Source organism: Lontra canadensis, unplaced genomic scaffold (assembly GCF_010015895.1).
Source record: "Lontra canadensis isolate GAN:19392208 unplaced genomic scaffold, GSC_riverotter_1.0 scaffold3, whole genome shotgun sequence".
Taxonomy (NCBI): Eukaryota; Metazoa; Chordata; class Mammalia; order Carnivora; family Mustelidae; genus Lontra; species Lontra canadensis.
Genome location: NW_022630997.1, coordinates 42,087,347 through 42,103,714, shown reverse-complemented (window position 1 = coordinate 42,103,714; position 16,368 = coordinate 42,087,347). Strand labels below are relative to the sequence as shown.

Sequence of the window (16,368 nt, the reverse complement as noted above, 5' to 3'; positions counted from 1 at the left end):
TTGCCCTCTATACTTGAACTCTGTATTCTTCCTGAGACTGGAAGTTCTTTGCTCCCTGATTTGTTCCAGGATCAGGACATATTTATTCTTGTTCTGCATTTGAAGTTTACACCATTTAGTATTCTTGCCTTTGGATGCAATAAGGGAGTTGAAGTCTGCCTATATGCAGAATTTTTTTTACCATCATCTGTAAGTATTTCGTAACTGCCTATTTCGTGCATAGCCCCTGCAGGATGCTCCCAGAATAATCAGAAGTTCACAAACTGGTGACCAAAGTTGCTGCAGATGTATTTTATTTAGCCAACACAATTAAAAATTTCTTTTTAAATTAGAAGACCACCTTCAAAATAGGAAAAAATATCATTAAAAATCCACTTTGGAGCTTTCCATTAAAAAAAAAAAAATCTGGCAATACTGATTTCTTATTCCTGCATGGCAGTAATCAAGTAGAGTTGATTATCATTTGTCTCTGTTCTCCAGGTACCTGGCATTGGCCTCTCCCAAATGGTGAAACTGAAACTTAGTTGGCAATTATCTTCTTTATCACCTGTTCACTTCTCTCATTAAGTTATCTACCTAGTTGCTGAAGGCTTTAACTTCTGTGACCACTTGATATTTGAAACAGTTGTATACCATTTAATGTATACTCTGCCCTTTCAGGCATAACTAACTTAACGTTTCCTATACACATTAGAGGATTAAATAGACAAAGGGATCAGTGGGGTTTCTAAACCTCCAGTGGGATAATTAATCAGATAAAGAAAGGGTCTTGCCTCTGTGACCCCCACAGCTACCTCTTCCCATAGTCCTCATAGACCGTGGGTATAGCACTGGGCAGTTACCTGGTTCTGAGAGCTGAGGCTTTTAGCTGTAGGAAGAAGCTCGGTGCTTAGGCACTTTGGACTGGACTCAGGAGTTCTTTACCTAGGGTCAATAGATTCCCAGTAACAGGTGTGTGGACATGAATGAGAAAACAAATTTTATCTTTAGCCACAACTGAAATTTAGCATCTCAGGACTGAGGAAAACAAACCACAGTATCAGCAATTTTTATGTGAGATCATATTTTCATATAGTTTTGCAGATACCTTGGTATCATACCCATCACTAGCTTCAAAATTATGGTAGTTACTACACTTACTGCTGGATCGATCTTAATGTGTAAATAAAGAAGTATTACTATGTTACAAATTTGTTTTATTATTTTTAAAATTGTATTTCGACATAATTGGTTTCCTTTTTTAATTTTTATATTTTATTTTGTGCATTTACAAACAATCTGAGAAGTGTTCCAGAGAATTCACCAGGCTGCCAAAGGGTCCGTAGCGTACACAAAAAAAGGCTGAAAACATCTGAATTCAAAGGACCCACTCACAAAACACTACAACCATTTCCTGAAATCAGTGCATTCTTTTCGCGTTGCTTCCCTGATGAGACCCTATAACAAGTCTAATGGAATGTAGCCTTCTAAACTACAACTCCCAGAAGGTGATGCGGATCCAAGGCCTATCCGGAGTTAAAACAGTAACTCCACCCAATAGTTCTTGTGTTATCGCTTGACAGCCTACGATTCCCAGCATTCATGGCGGCTGTTTATTCCTTGGAGACAGTATGGATGCCGAGTTATTGCTGGGATCTGTAGTCATTTATATACCTCTGGGGGTTGGGTTCCTCTTACAGTATCTGAGGGTGGGTTCGAGGTAAAAAAAAAAAAAAAAGGGGGGCAGGAAATGCAGCAATTAAACAAACAGATCCTCTACATCTGCCCGTACAGAGTCCGGTTCCGAAGCGCGTGAAGGCGGAAGTGGTGGTGGCCGGCGCGGCCGGAAGTTCAGATCAGCTGATGGGGGAGGCGGCGCCGCAGCAGCCGAGAGGCCCCGGCTGCCTAGCGCTTCGCCCGGGCCCTGAGTCTCGGATACTGGCCACAATCCCCTTTCGCACCTCGCAGTTGGGCGAGGCCCGGTTCCATATCCCTTCCAGGCTTGAGATCCTCGTCCGGCACGGCCGCCCTGAGCGCCCCGGCTACGCCCAGCCCCGGCTCGCCCCTCAGGCTCCGGGCCTCCCCTCAGCCCCCGGCCGGCGGCCCAGGCCCCGGATCCGCGGGGGGGGACCCGGCCCCGGAGGGTGCAGGCCCCATGGAGCTGATGTTCGCGGAATGGGAGGACGGAGAGCGCTTTTCATTCGAAGATTCGGACCGCTTTGAGGAGGATTCGCTCTGTTCCTTCATCTCCGAGGCCGAGAGCCTCTGCCAGAACTGGCGGGGATGGCGCAAACAGTCCGCGGGGCCCAATTCCCCCACTGGCGGCGGTGGCGGAGGTGGCAGTGGCGGTACCAGAATGCGAGGTGAGAGTAAGAGGAGGGGGAAGGGAGCGGGCTGGCTCTGCTCAGGCCTTGCTGGGGAGCTGTCCGTGCTCGGGAGCTGTCCCGGACCGCGAGCTGTCCCAAGCTCAGAACGGACTTCTGGACTCGCTTTTCCCGTCTTCCTGGGGTTGGCTTCTCCACATCAGGGTGTGTGCGCGCGCGAGCGCGCGCGCATGTGTGTGTTTTGGAGCGGTGGATGGGAAATCCTGGGTTGGATAGGATTAGCGACAGAAAGTAGATCTTTTGTGGTTCATTTGCCTTAGAGATGGGGTAGGAGAAAAAACTCGTCTGACTTGGGAATACTCACCGAGTTCAGCCCGTGGGGAGCCAGAAAACAGAAAAGAAGGTGGGTAAGAGGTGTCTTGTGAAGAAGGGACGACTTGAGGTGTGTCAGCCCCATTGCAAAGTGCGTTGGGAGCTTCCTCTTAAGGGTGATGACGGTCTTTGATCTGGCTACACCAAGAGGGGATTCCATCCAGAGGAAAGTGGAGGTGAACTGGCCTGTGAGAGGAAATTCCATAGTTACATAGGTTCACATCAGAGGCTTGGTTCTCGGCCATGTTGAACATCTGTGAGGAGCCGAGGCTGGGACCACTGGATTATTTACATTTGTATCATCTGGGGCACGAGAAGAGTGCAGGTAATTGCCTCTAGATCTCCTTATGAAACACTCTTCTTGCTTTTTGCTGTAAGTGTCTTTCACTCTTGGGTCTTTCAGTAAATTAACTGATTAGTGCTGTGAGGAATTTTCCACTTATGAAAGGGGATTGAGGGGACAGTGATGATAAGCTCCACAGGCTCAAGACTCACCACATCCTTTCCCTGCCTTCCTCATGGCACAGTTTTTGTCCTGGGCCTCAATGCATGCTGACTTTTTTCAGCAGTTGGGGTTGTGATTCTCCTCTGGCCATTCCAAAAATCCTGTTTTCCAAACAGTCCTACAGAGATTTTTAGCACAGAGAGAAATGTACATTTGTCACTTGTTCGGAGTGGTAGTGTTCAACTTCATTTGGAGCGGTGGCATATGTTCTGTGTACACACAACCACACGCTCACAGAGATCATAGGCAGTTTCACTGTGGGTCTTTTACGGTCTCCTTGCTTCTTTCACATTTGTATGTGTGGGTAGCCTTGGGGTTTAGAGCTCCCTTGCTTTGAGGCAAGTAACCCAAGTCATGTTGGTGAAATTTTTCAGCATATAGATATTTTCCTGAATAGGTTAACATCTAGGAAAGCATATCATTGCCCAAGCCCCCTGCCCTCCTGGGCTACCCTCAATTGCTCACTTGTAAAATAAGGAGATTAACTTAAAAAAAAAAAAAAGGTTTCTTTCAGCTTCGTGATTTTCTGATCTGTTTTCTAATCTGACTAGCAATTTGGGGAGATATGCATGCAGTCTATTGTGTTTTACCACTATTTGGTTAAAACTCTGTAGGAAATCTTGAGTGGCAGTTCCATCCCACTCCAGGTGATAACAGGAGCACTTAGGTTCCCTTGGGATAACCCATCTTTCTCCCCACCCTCCTTCCCAGGTTTCCATTGTAGGAAGCCAAGGTTCAGGTGTGCCACAGGACAAGCAGCCTGTCTTGTGCTGGAGTTCCCTCTCTTAACTCCTCTGGGCTCTGGCCCATCTTCACTCCTTGGGTAGAGGTGTAGAGTCATCTAGAGAAAAAGGGATAGTAAAAAAGCAATTAGAGAAGAGAACGTCAGAGGGGAGATGTTAACAACGTGTGAATCTAAAATGCTAGGTATAAGAGAAATTAGATGCTGAGCCGTGTGAGAGGGGTTACTTGCTAGGATTCTGGAACACACCTGTTTGGCCAGGAGTTTCTAGGATATCCCTGGTATCTTCTGTTCTAGACCTTAGGTAGCAGGCTGCGGGCTGCAGTTGATTAGTTCCCCTCCCCCAGATGGGAGTCATAATGAATCTTAATGAATCCTAACAGGAGGGTCCCTTGGTTTTTCACCCAGCTTTCCCCTTTCTTCCTAGTGATGTGGGGCCCAAGAAGTTAGGCATTGGCATTGGTGCCAAGTAATCATGGCCCTTTTCATTTCCCCTTCTCTTTACCCTCACCCAAACATTTGTTTCCAAGATGGACTGGTGATCCCATTGGTGGAGCTATCAGCAAAGCAGGTGGCATTTCATATCCCATTTGAAGTGGTGGAGAAAGTTTATCCCCCAGTGCCTGAGCAGCTACAGCTCCGAATTGCTTTTTGGAGCTTCCCTGAGAATGAAGAGGATATCCGGTGAGGCTAAAGGACTGATGGTGGGGAGTGGGTCCTGATATTCCACACTGTGTACTGGGCTTCCTACAGAACAAAGGAGATACTGTAATTGGGGCTGTGGTAAGAAGAAGACAAGGGGAGGAGAGTGCCTGGGATTTTCCCCAAGAGGGAGTGACGCTGGGGAGAGAGTGCCCAGGGCCTTGTGGTCTCTGGCAGGGTCTCTAGACCTTAGAAAGTTGTTTGCTGAGTTGTGGCTGTGTCCTCTTCTTCACTACCAGGCTGTATTCGTGCCTAGCCAATGGCAGTGCGGATGAGTTCCAGCGAGGGGACCAGCTGTTCCGCATGAGGGCTGTGAAAGACCCCCTGCAGATAGGTAAGGATGCCTTCTGGCCCTGCGGCAGCCCCTGCTTCTCCCACACCCCTCTGTTAGGAATGAAGGACCTATGGCAAGGAGCTAGAGCAGGTTGCCAGAGTAACTGCAGGGCCAGGGTTGCGAACAGAGAATGTTGTCATGCTGGCTCTCCCTGACCATGCCCATGTTTCTCCCCAGGGTTCCACCTGAGTGCTACAGTGGTGCCACCTCAGATGGTCCCCCCCAAAGGGGCCTACAACGTGGCTGTGATGTTTGACCGCTGCCGGGTCACTTCCTGCAGCTGCACCTGTGGGGCTGGGGCCAAATGGTGCACTCACGTCGTGGCACTCTGTCTCTTCCGCATCCACAACGTGAGGCCCTCCCAATTTATCCCGGTCCTATCCTACGCTCCATCCCCCCCTTCTCCGCTGCATGCCTGGCCACAACGTGAGCCCCCTTGCCCCCCTTAATCTGCCTCTCTTTCCCCAGCTCCAGCGATAGCAGCCCTTTTCTCAGCTTTTTCTATTTCTCTGTGTCCCCTGCAGGCTTCTGCAGTCTGCCTGCGTGCCCCGGTCTCAGAGTCCCTATCTCGGCTGCAGAGGGACCAGCTGCAGAAGTTTGCTCAGTACCTCATCAGTGAGCTCCCTCAGCAGGTGAGTGAGGTTGGCACACCCTCACATCCAACTCCAGGCTCCGGATTGCATGTGAGCCTTCGTGTTAGACACTGCCTCGTTGGGTCACCGATGCCTTTGTCCCTTTCAACTTCAGATCCTCCCCACTGCCCAGCGGCTTCTGGATGAACTCCTCTCTTCCCAGTCAACAGCCATCAATACCGTGTGTGGAGCCCCCGGTTAGTGTGGAGCGAAGGCAGGGCAGTAGGAGGGAAGGAGGAGGGTATCGCAGAGCACCACTTCCTCAAAGTGTGCTGTTGTCAGGCAAATCCAGGTCCCTATCTCTAAGAACTGACTGCCTGTCACCCCCAGACCCCACAGCAGGGCCATCCGCCTCTGACCAGAGTACCTGGTATTTGGATGAATCGACACTCACCGACAACATCAAGAAGACTCTGCACAAGTTCTGTGGACCCTCGCCTGTGGTCTTCAGGTACCTTGGATCTCACGCCTGCATCCGTGGCAGAAGGGAGCATCCCTCAGGCTGTTGAGAGCTCCTTTGTTTTGTGAATACCCGTGTTCCAAGAATTTTTGTCCTGGACATCCTTTTCCCCCTACACCTTGTATTTTGGGTCAGGACCCCTTTTGGGTCAAAGCTCAGGTGCACTTTGACTTGTCAAAGGCAGCCCCATCTCGGGGTCAGCATGTTCCACTCCACTGCCTTCACAGTGATGTGAACTCCATGTACCTGTCTTCCACGGAGCCTCCAGCTGCTGCTGAATGGGCATGTCTGCTGCGCCCTCTGAGGGGCCGCGAGCCAGAGGGGGTCTGGAACCTGCTTAGCATTGTGCGGGAGATGTTCAAACGGAGGGACAGCAATGCTGCCCCCTTGTTGGAAATCCTCACTGACCAGTGCCTCACCTACGAACAGGTAACCCTCTGGAGTTGGCTAACCCCATTGCGGTTCATTTTCTCCCTCCCTGGACCTCATTTCCCTCTTGCCGACAGGGGCGCAGGGGAGGGCTGCTCTATCTTTCTCTTTGTTTCCAGATAACAGGTTGGTGGTACAGCGTGCGCACCTCCGCCTCCCACAGCAGTGCCAGTGGGCACACGGGTCGTAGCAATGGGCAGTCAGAGGTCGCAGCCCACGCGTGTGCCAGCATGTGTGATGAGATGGTCACACTGTGGAGGCTAGCTGTTCTGGACCCTGCACTCAGCCCTCAGCGGTGAGTCTCTCCCTGGGCAGCGCAGGTACTGGGACAGCCTGGGACAGATCTGGCCCTTGTCTCCTGCACACATAGAGATGTCCTATTCTTCTCGTCCTTGGGAAATGGCAGGTGCTGAGCGTTAGGGTTACCAGTGACTTAGGAGTCCTTTTTCTGAGAGGCTTTCTTCCTTCCCTCCCCTAAATAGCTCCCACTTTCCCTAGTATTTGAGTGTTGGAGTGATGTGTGTGGGCTTGTTCAAGAAGTGCTTCCCTGGGGGCACCTGGGTGGCTCAGTGGGTTAAAGCCTCTGCCTTCGGCTCAGGTCATGATCTCAGGGTCCTGGGATCGAGCCCCACATCGGGCTCTCTGCTCAACGGGGAGCCTGCTTCCTCCTCTCTCTCTCTCTCTGCCTGCCTCTCTGCCTACTTGTGATCTCTCTCTGTCAAGTAAATAAATAAAATCTTAAAAAAAAAAAAAAAAAGTGCTTCCCTGGGCCCTTCCCTGGGCACCCCCTTCTGGGGTTTATGCCTGCTCTGTCTCCTTCCATCACTTCTCAGGGCAGAATATAGCCGTGCCGCCCCTCCCCCCCGCCCCCCCGCAACCTCCCCGACTTTGTTCCCACAGCCGCCGGGAACTGTGTGCACAGCTTCGCCAGTGGCAGCTGAAGGTGATTGAGAACGTGAAGCGGGGGCAGCACAAAAAGACCCTGGAGCGGCTCTTCCCTGGCTTCCGGCCGGCAGTGGAGGCATGCTACTTCAACTGGGAAGAGGCCTACCCGCTTCCCGGTGTCACCTACAGCGGCACGGACCGGAAGTTGGCACTGTGCTGGGCCCGAGCCCTGCCACCTCGGCCAGGTGCCTCCCGATCTGGGGCCCTGGAGGAATCACGGGAGCGTCCCCGACCTCTTCCTTCTGAGCCAGCTGTGCGGCCCAAGGAGCCTGGGGCCAAGCGCAAGGGATTGGGTGAGGGGGTCCCCTCATCGCAGCGGGGGCCCCGCCGCCTCTCTGCTGAGGGGGGAGACAAGGTTCTGCATAAGATGGGTCCAGGTGGGGGCAAAGCCAAGGCACTGGGTGGGGCTGGCAGTGGGGGCAAGGGCTCAGCAGGCGGTGGGAGCAAGCGACGGCTGAGCAGTGAAGACAGCTCCCTGGAGCCAGATTTGGCCGAGATGAGCCTGGATGACAGCAGCCTGGCCCTGGGTGCAGAGGCCAGCACCTTTGGTGGATTCCCTGAGAGCCCTCCACTCTGCCCTCCTCCCAGTGGCTCCCGAGGTCCTTCCACCTTCCTTCCTGAACCCCCAGATACTTACGAAGAAGATGGTGGTGTGTACTTCTCAGAAGGGCCTGAGCCTCCCACAGCCTCTGCTGGCCCCCATGGCCTGTTGCCTGGGGAGGTCTGTACTCGGGACGACCTCCCTTCCACAGATGAGAGTGGCAGTGGGCTCCCCAAAACTAAAGAGGCAACCACCGCAGTTGGAGAGGAGGATGATGACTACCAGGCATATTATCTGAATGCCCAGGATGGGGCTGGGGGCGAGGAAGAGAAGGCCGAGGGCGGGGCCGGGGAGGAGCACGACCTGTTTGCCGGGCTGAAGCCACTGGAGCAGGAGAGCCGCATGGAGGTGAGCAGGAGGGTGCTCCTTGGCCACAGCTGGGAGCAGGGCCAGCTGGCTGTAGCTGGGGGTGTCAGGAGTGTAGAGCATGGCTGTTAGAATCTGGCAGTAGGCTACTAGCTGGCCTCCCTGCCTGCAGTCCATTCTCTTCACTGCTTCAATATTGATTTTCCTGAACTGATGGTGTGACTCTGATACTTAAAAGTCTTCAGTATTTTTCATTGCCCTGAGTTTAAAAATGAAGGTCCTTGGCATGACCTGTGAGGCTCCACGTGTTCTGATCGTTGTGTGCTTCTCCTGACTCATTTAGCTGTTCTGTCCTTCATGCTGGTCAGCTGAACCATTCCTCTAGCTTGCCATGTGCTTTCTTTGCATCCTTACATGTGCACAGATTGACCTTTCTGCCTCGAATGTTCTTCTCTCACCTTACCTGGTCAGCTCCTGTTCCTTCTTCAGGTCTCAGATATTTTAGAGATCACTTCCTCAAGGAAGTTTTCCCTGAGATTGCTCCTCTGCCCCAGGCCCCTGTGAGGTATCTTCCCCACCTATTTTCCCTCTTGACCCTTCCCTGTGGTAGCTGGCTTCACGCTGGTTTGTGTGTTCATGTGTTTGTTTCTCTGATCAGACTGTGGGTTTCTGTGGTGTCCCCAGGAGCAGTATAGGGCCTAGCATATAGCAAGTACTCACAGGATATTTGCTGCGTGGGTGAGTACGGTGCCCTGCCCCTGGAAGGTAGGGCTTCAGTCTGCGTGCTGCCCATGTGCTCTCCAGGTATTGTTTGCCTGCGCTGAGGCCCTGCATGCGCACGGCTACAGCAGTGAGGCCTCCCGCCTCACCGTGGAGCTTGCCCAGGACCTGCTAGCCAACCCACCCGACCTCAAGGTAGAGCCGCCCCCTGCCAAGGTGAGAGACCCCCACCTACCTCCTTCTCCGCTCACCCTTAACCCTCTTCTATGCCCCATCCCAAGTGAGAGCATCCTCTTCCCTCCACCAAGATGAGTCAGATTCATCTGCCTGCCTCCTTGTACTTCTTCAGGGCAAGAAGAACAAGGTGTCTACGAGCCGTCAGACCTGGGTGGCCACCAACACCCTGACCAAGGCAGCCTTCCTGTTGACAGTGCTAAGTGAGCGTCCGGAGCACCACAACCTGGCCTTCCGTGTTGGCATGTTTGCCTTGGAGCTGCAGAGGCCCCCGGCTTCTACCAAGGCCTTGGAGGTCAGAGGTTCTTTCTTTCTGAGCCTTGTACTGCCGTCTCCTCAGAGCCTTGCAGCTTGATCTCCATGGAAGTATTGGAGGTCTGAGCTCCTTCTTACACTGTTAGGTGAAGCTGGCATACCAGGAGTCTGAGGTGGCTGCTCTGCTCAAGAAGATTCCTTTGGGTCCGAGTGAGATGAGTACCATGCGGTGCCGGGCAGAGGAGCTCCGGGAGGGGACGCTCTGTGACTATCGGCCCGTTTTGCCTCTCATGTTGGCCAGTTTCATCTTTGACGTTCTCTGTGCTCCAGGTATGGCACGTGACTCTACAGCAAGTAGGAATCTTGGGTAGGAGTAGTTTTCTCTAAGGAGAAACCAAGAGCCCCAAGGCTCTGAATTGCCTTTAGGACCCATCAGGCAGCTTCATGAGAGGTCTGGAATGATAAGGGTCTTGGGTTCCCTACATTTCATTCTTTCCTGTGATGCTTCTGTCTGGCTGACTTACTCCAACTTTAATCTAGTGGTTTCTCCCACGGGTTCCCGGCCTCCGAGTCGTAACTGGAACAACGAGATGCCTGGGGATGAGGAGTTGGGATTTGAAGCAGCAGTTGCTGCCTTAGGTGAGTCTAGCATATCTTGAGCACATCTGTGAGCTAAGCCTGGCTCAGGCCATGAAGGGTGTGAGACATGGCCATGTTTTGAAGGGACTGTAGGGTAGTGGGACAACCAGAATGACCTATATAAGCCAAGTAGTGCCTATGAGACAGTCAAGAATTTAGGAACAAAATATGTCCTTTGGGTGCTGGGTATTATAAGGGCAGCGAAACAAAAATCTAGGAAAAGGACTCAGGGTGGGTGTAGAATATGGAATGTGGGTTAAAAGATCAGTTGAGTTTTTGATAGGTGGACAAAACACCATGAATAAAAACACAGGGGCAATCAAGTCTTCATGAGAGTGAGGAGTCCAACATCCTTGAAGTGATGGGTATGCTGTGAAGGTAGAGTGGGTCAGGTTATGAAGGTCTTTAAAAGCAGATCGAAGCTAAGGCTGGATGTAATAGGCACTGGGGACTTTGCACAGGGGCTATGGTTTGGTCCAGGAGAACTACTCAGCTCAGATGCTGGTGGCTCAGCAGCCCTGGCCTGTTCACCTTTGCTGTCTTGAGAGTTATTGCCATTCTCAGGCCCTATGAGACCCTTCTTCTCACAGGTATGAAGACAACAGTGAGTGAGGCAGAGCATCCCCTCCTGTGTGAAGGCACACGTCGGGAGAAGGGTGACCTGGCACTGGCACTGATGATCACTTACAAGGATGACCAAGCCAAGCTCAAAAAGGTAGGGACTGAGGTACTGGGATTTTGACAGGCAGAGAGCAAATTTTACCACCTTTCTCAGGAATTCCAGTATAATGAGGAAAGGGCTATATTGCTCATAGGAGATTAATGGGAGAATCTTAGAGACATTTCATAAAGACCAAGACCAAATTGCTGGGGGCGGGGCGGGGAGGGGGACTAAGTGGCTCATTCAGTTGAGCATTCAACTCTTGATTTCGGCTCAGGTCATGATCTCAGGGTCATGAGATTGAACTCCGTGTTGGGCTCTGCACTGGGTGTGGAGCTGGCTTGGGATTCTCTCTCTTCCCTCTGCCCCTCCCTGCCATGCTTGTATGTACACTCTCCCTCTAAAATTAAAAACAAAACTAAAAAACAAAACAAAAAAAACATAAAAGAAAAAACTAAAAAAAAAAAGACCAGTGGTTCTCATAGGAGTGCTTGAGCAGGGAATGGAAGAAGAGAAACAGAGGGCATAGAGTCAGTTATACATTTATTTCAATACTTATTGAGTATCAATATACTCAGTCCTGTGATTAAGTCTTAGGTTATCAAGATATGTAAGCTGGCTCTAATCCTGGCATGGGGGGAATGGTTCTCCTGTGGTTCTAACTGGGGAAGGCTTCCTGAACAGGTAATATTAAGCTGTTTCAAAGAGAGAGGAAGGTAATAGAAATTGAAGTCAGGAGATAAAGGGCATCCTGTCGCTGCTTCTGTTCTCCAGATCTTAGACAAACTCTTGGACCGAGAGAGCCAGACGCATAAGCCCCAGACACTGAGTTCATTCTACTCATCTAGCCGCCCAGCCACAGCCAGCCAGAGGTCTCCTTCAAAGCATGGGGGCCCATCTGCCCCAGGGACCTTGCAACCGCTGACCTCAGGCTCTGCAGGGCCTACTCAGCCAGGGAGTGTGGCAGGGGCTGGGCCAGGCCCCACTGAGGGCTTCACAGAGAAGAATGTGCCTGGTGAGGTGGGGGCACTGGGCAGGGGGGATGAATGGTGTGGAACTGTGTTGGGGTCCTCTTTCCTGAGCTCATCCCAGTGTCCTGTTTTCCCCACCTAGAAAGTTCCCCACATTCTCCCTGTGAGGGTCTCCCATCTGAGGCAGCTTTGACCCCTAGGCCAGAAGGGAAGGTTCCCAGCCGCCTGGCACTTGGCAGTCGTGGAGGCTACAATGGACGGGGCTGGGGCTCCCCAGGGCGGCCTAAGAAGAAACACACAGGTATGAGAGCCTGTGGGATGAAATGGAGGGAAGGATATTCCTGAAGTCTGAATTCTGGAACTTCTAGCTTCTGAGATTCACTTGTCTTGGGGGGTTAGGTATGGCCAGCATTGATAGCAGTGCCCCTGAAACCACATCGGATAGCTCTCCCACCTTAAGCCGGAGGCCACTTAGAGGGGGCTGGGCCCCCACCTCCTGGGGCCGAGGACAGGACAGTGACAGCATCAGCAGCTCTTCCTCGGACTCTCTGGGCTCCTCGTCCTCCAGTGGAAGTCGCCGGGCCAGTGCCAGTGGAGGGGCCCGGGCAAAGACCGTTGATGTTGGCAGGTTAGTGTAAGAAATACCATCTCCTCTCATCTGGCCCACCCTCAGAGCCACATCCCTAGTGTAATCTAGCTATTGTTCCCCCAGTGACCCTACTTACCCTGGTTTTTCCCACCCTACCTGGATACCCGTTTCAGAGAAACCCCAATCCCCGTCCCTACCCCATTGCCCCTTCAGGTACAAGGGCCGCCGTCCCGAGAGTCATGCCCCTCATGTACCCAATCAGCCATCAGAGGCAGCTGCACACTTCTACTTCGAGTTGGCGAAGACGGTGCTGATCAAGGCAGGGGGCAACAGCAGCACTTCCATTTTCACACATCCATCTTCCTCAGGGGGCCACCAGGGTCCTCACCGCAACCTGCACCTTTGCGCCTTCGAGATTGGGCTTTATGCCCTTGGCCTGCACAACTTTGTTTCTCCCAACTGGCTCTCACGTACTTATTCTTCCCACGTTTCCTGGATTACAGGTAAACCCAGCGTCTTGACTTGGGTATGGGAGGAGGGTTAATTGATAGAGCGGAGTCTTATCCTTGTGGAATTACTGATCTGATAAAAGACACCATTCCTGCTCCCCATTGGTGCCCATACTAACCCCATTCTGATTTTTGCTCCTTTCCCTGAAGGTCAGGCAATGGAGATTGGCAGTGCAGCTCTGACTATACTGGTAGAATGCTGGGATGGACACCTGACACCCCCTGAGGTTGCATCCCTGGCTGACAGGGCATCACGGGCACGAGACTCCAATATGGTGAGGGCAGCAGCGGAGCTAGCTCTAAGCTGCCTGCCTCATGCCCATGCACTGAACCCCAATGAGATCCAGCGGGCCCTGGTGCAGTGCAAGGAGCAGGTATTTCTACAGGCAATCTGGGGACCTGCTTTGAGGCATCTGTGCAGGGGCACTGTGCATGGGGAAAACTAACAGCCCAGCTCTTAATTCCCATTTCCTGAAGTTCACAAATTGTCCAGTTTATCCTGCTATGGTGATACTTGACATATTAATATTAATGCATTTTAATATCTATTACTTCTTTTACTTTGTAACTCTGGGATTAGGATTATTTCTGTTTTATAGATAAGGAAATGGAGGCCTATATTTTAGGGACCAAGGTGATCACCAGGCTGGAATCCTTAGAGCAGGTCTGGGGGAGACAGTGGAATTGAATGGGAGTGTGTGGCTAAGTTAGTTTGGAACTGGGACTATAACCTGGGTCTTCTGCTGGTCAGCAGGTGTTTTGTTCAGTGCCTGTGTGAAATATTTCCTGCTCTGACACAGACTCTGAGCATTGGCCCTAACCTCTGCTGCCTCCTTGGGAACCAGCCAACTGAGAGGGAGATGTTGGAATGTTACTTTAAAACGTGCTTGAGCAAAGACCCTCCCCCCCACCTTAACCCTCTGTGCCCTTCCTTCCAGGATAACCTCATGTTGGAGAAGGCCTGCATGGCAGTGGAAGAGGCGGCTAAGGGTGGGGGTGTATACCCCGAAGTGTTGTTTGAGGTTGCTCACCAGTGGTTCTGGCTATATGAGCAGACAGCAGGTGGCTCATCCACAGCCCGGGAAGGGGCTACAAGCTGTAGTGCCAGTGGGATCAGGGCAGCTGGGGAGGCTGGGCGGGGGCTGCCTGAGGGCAGGGGGGGCCCAGGGACTGAGCCGGTTACAGTGGCAGCGGCGGCAGTGACAGCAGCAGCCACAGTGGTGCCAGTCATCTCAGTGGGGTCCAGTTTATATCCAGGTCCAGGACTGGGGCATGGCCATTCCCCTGGCCTGCACCCCTATACTGCTCTACAGCCCCACCTGCCCTGCAGCCCTCAATACCTCACCCACCCAGCTCACCCTGCCCACCCAATGCCTCACATGCCCCGGCCTGCCGTCTTCCCTGTGCCCAGCTCTGCATACCCACAGGTGAGACCAGTGTTCTACTGGGGGGTGGGTTTGGGCATGTGGAAGAATTGTGAGTTCGTGTGGGGTTGGAGTGGGGTACTCTGGGAGAATAATAGGGCTATCCTGGTGAGGTAGTACATGTCTGGGTGACCCAGGCCATCTAAGAAATGTAGGGACACCCAGTTGTGGGCAGAAGGGGGAGAACTACATCTTAACATAATTTCCTTCTCTTCTCCCTGTCTTTAGGGTGTGCATCCTGCCTTCTTGGGGGCTCAGTACCCTTACTCAGTGACTCCCCCCTCACTTGCTGCCACTGCTGTGTCTTTCCCCGTCCCTTCCATGGCACCCATCACAGTACATCCCTACCACACAGAGCCAGGGCTCCCACTGCCCACCAGTGTGGCCTGTGAGTTGTGGGGACAGGGAACAGGTGAATGGAGGGGAGGTCCACTGGGCAGGGGAGATGGGGGAGGAACCCTCTCTGTCCCTCTGTGGGCTGTGAGTTGCTCATATGGCTTTCATCCCTCCCACAGTGAGCAGTGTCCATCCAGCATCCACGTTTCCAGCCATCCAGGGTGCCTCGCTGCCTGCCCTGACTACGCAGCCCAGCCCTCTGGTGAGCGGGGGGTTTCCACCACCCGAGGAGGAGACACACAGTCAGCCTGTCAACCCACACAGCCTACACCACCTGCACGCTGCCTACCGTGTTGGTGAGAGGAGGTCCCCTTTTGTGCCCCCACTTGCAGTTGTGCCACAGGCTCTTTGGTGACACCTCCCTCCCTCCCTACAGCTCTTGATTTGTTTCCTGTGGGATCAGGTGTACCAGGCTGGGGTAGAGGAGGGAAAGGATGTACCCCCACCATGTGCCTACCCTTTTCTCCCAGGAATGCTGGCACTGGAGATGCTGGGTCGCCGAGCACATAATGATCACCCCAACAACTTCTCCCGCTCCCCCCCCTACACTGATGATGTCAAATGGTTGCTGGGGCTGGCAGCAAAGCTGGGTAACACCTCCTCTCCCCAGGACCATTGTCCGCCCCCCACCCACTTCCCCCACCTTCCTATCCCAGACCTCCTTCCTAGCTCTTGCTCAGAGTTGAGGCCTTGGCCGGGTATGTGTGCGTGCGCGGGGGGTGGAGGGTTACCTCAGCTCCTGGGGTGGAGGGAGGCTCTCTGCCAGGCCAGAGCTGAGAGAGAAAAGTTGGGTCCCTAGGGCAGAGGTGGCCACCCCCGTCTTATGCCCCTCCCCCTGCCCCCCAGGAGTGAACTACGTGCACCAGTTCTGTGTGGGGGCAGCCAAGGGGGTGCTGAGCCCGTTTGTGCTGCAGGAGATCGTCATGGAGACGCTGCAGCGGCTGAGCCCTGCTCATGCCCACAACCACCTGCGTGCCCCGGCCTTCCACCAACTGGTGCAGCGCTGCCAGCAGGCATACATGCAGGTGCCAACCCAGGATGGATGGAGGAGGGGGGAGCCCCTCCTGGGCAGGCATGGAACAGGTTCCCCCACGGGCCAGGGAGGACGGGCCTGGTTCTGTGCTTAGTGGCTCATCCTCTTGCAGTATATCCACCACCGCCTGATTCACCTGACCCCTGCCGACTACGACGACTTTGTGAATGCGATCCGCAGTGCCCGCAGCGCCTTCTGCCTGACGCCCATGGGCATGATGCAGTTCAACGACATCCTGCAGAACCTCAAGCGCAGCAAACAGACCAAGGAGCTGTGGCAGCGGGTCTCACTCGAGATGACCACCTTCTCCCCATGAATCTGGCCCCTCTAGGGGCCTATACGGGGACACAGGCCTGTGGCTATGGGGGCCCCTCACACAGAGGGAGTGAATCTTGGCTGGACAGATCATCCCCACTCAGTTCTCTGGTAGCCCAGACTGGCAGCTGCTCCTGGGCCGTAGCTTGGGGCCAAGATGTCTCAGACCCTAGAAGCCTAGGGTTGGGGGAGACCGCCCTGTCTGGGAGGGGGCATTGGGTGGCCTCTGGTATTTATTTGGCATTTATAAATATATAAACTCCTTTTTTACTCTAGTCTACCTGGGACTTC

General features: G+C 53.1%; 1 protein-coding gene across 6 annotated transcripts; it reads left to right on the top strand.

Moving 5' to 3' along the window:
* The first annotated feature begins 1,803 nt into the window (after positions 1-1,803).
* On the top strand, positions 1,804-16,352 carry ZSWIM8 (zinc finger SWIM-type containing 8). Of its 6 annotated transcripts, none has more exons than XM_032840120.1 (26): positions 1,804-2,342; positions 4,453-4,606; positions 4,864-4,958; positions 5,136-5,308; positions 5,483-5,590; positions 5,706-5,787; positions 5,921-6,041; positions 6,278-6,479; positions 6,599-6,774; positions 7,380-8,373; positions 9,136-9,267; positions 9,401-9,580; positions 9,687-9,870; positions 10,081-10,179; positions 10,770-10,894; positions 11,615-11,855; positions 11,954-12,112; positions 12,211-12,439; positions 12,614-12,903; positions 13,060-13,184; positions 13,848-14,336; positions 14,562-14,745; positions 14,849-15,025; positions 15,200-15,319; positions 15,644-15,754; positions 15,875-16,352. In XM_032840120.1, the coding sequence occupies exons 1-26, from the start codon at positions 2,135-2,137 to the stop codon at positions 16,333-16,335; spliced, it is 5,619 nt and encodes a 1,872-aa protein (XP_032696011.1). In that variant the 5' UTR covers positions 1,804-2,134; the 3' UTR covers positions 16,336-16,352. The 6 variants fall into 6 exon arrangements, with proteins under 6 accessions (XP_032696011.1, XP_032696005.1, XP_032696006.1 ...); XM_032840114.1 differs by having other exon boundaries at positions 1,807-2,342; positions 13,060-13,283; XM_032840115.1 differs by having other exon boundaries at positions 1,813-2,342; positions 13,060-13,283; positions 14,562-14,721.
* The last annotated feature ends 16 nt before the right edge of the window (positions 16,353-16,368 follow it).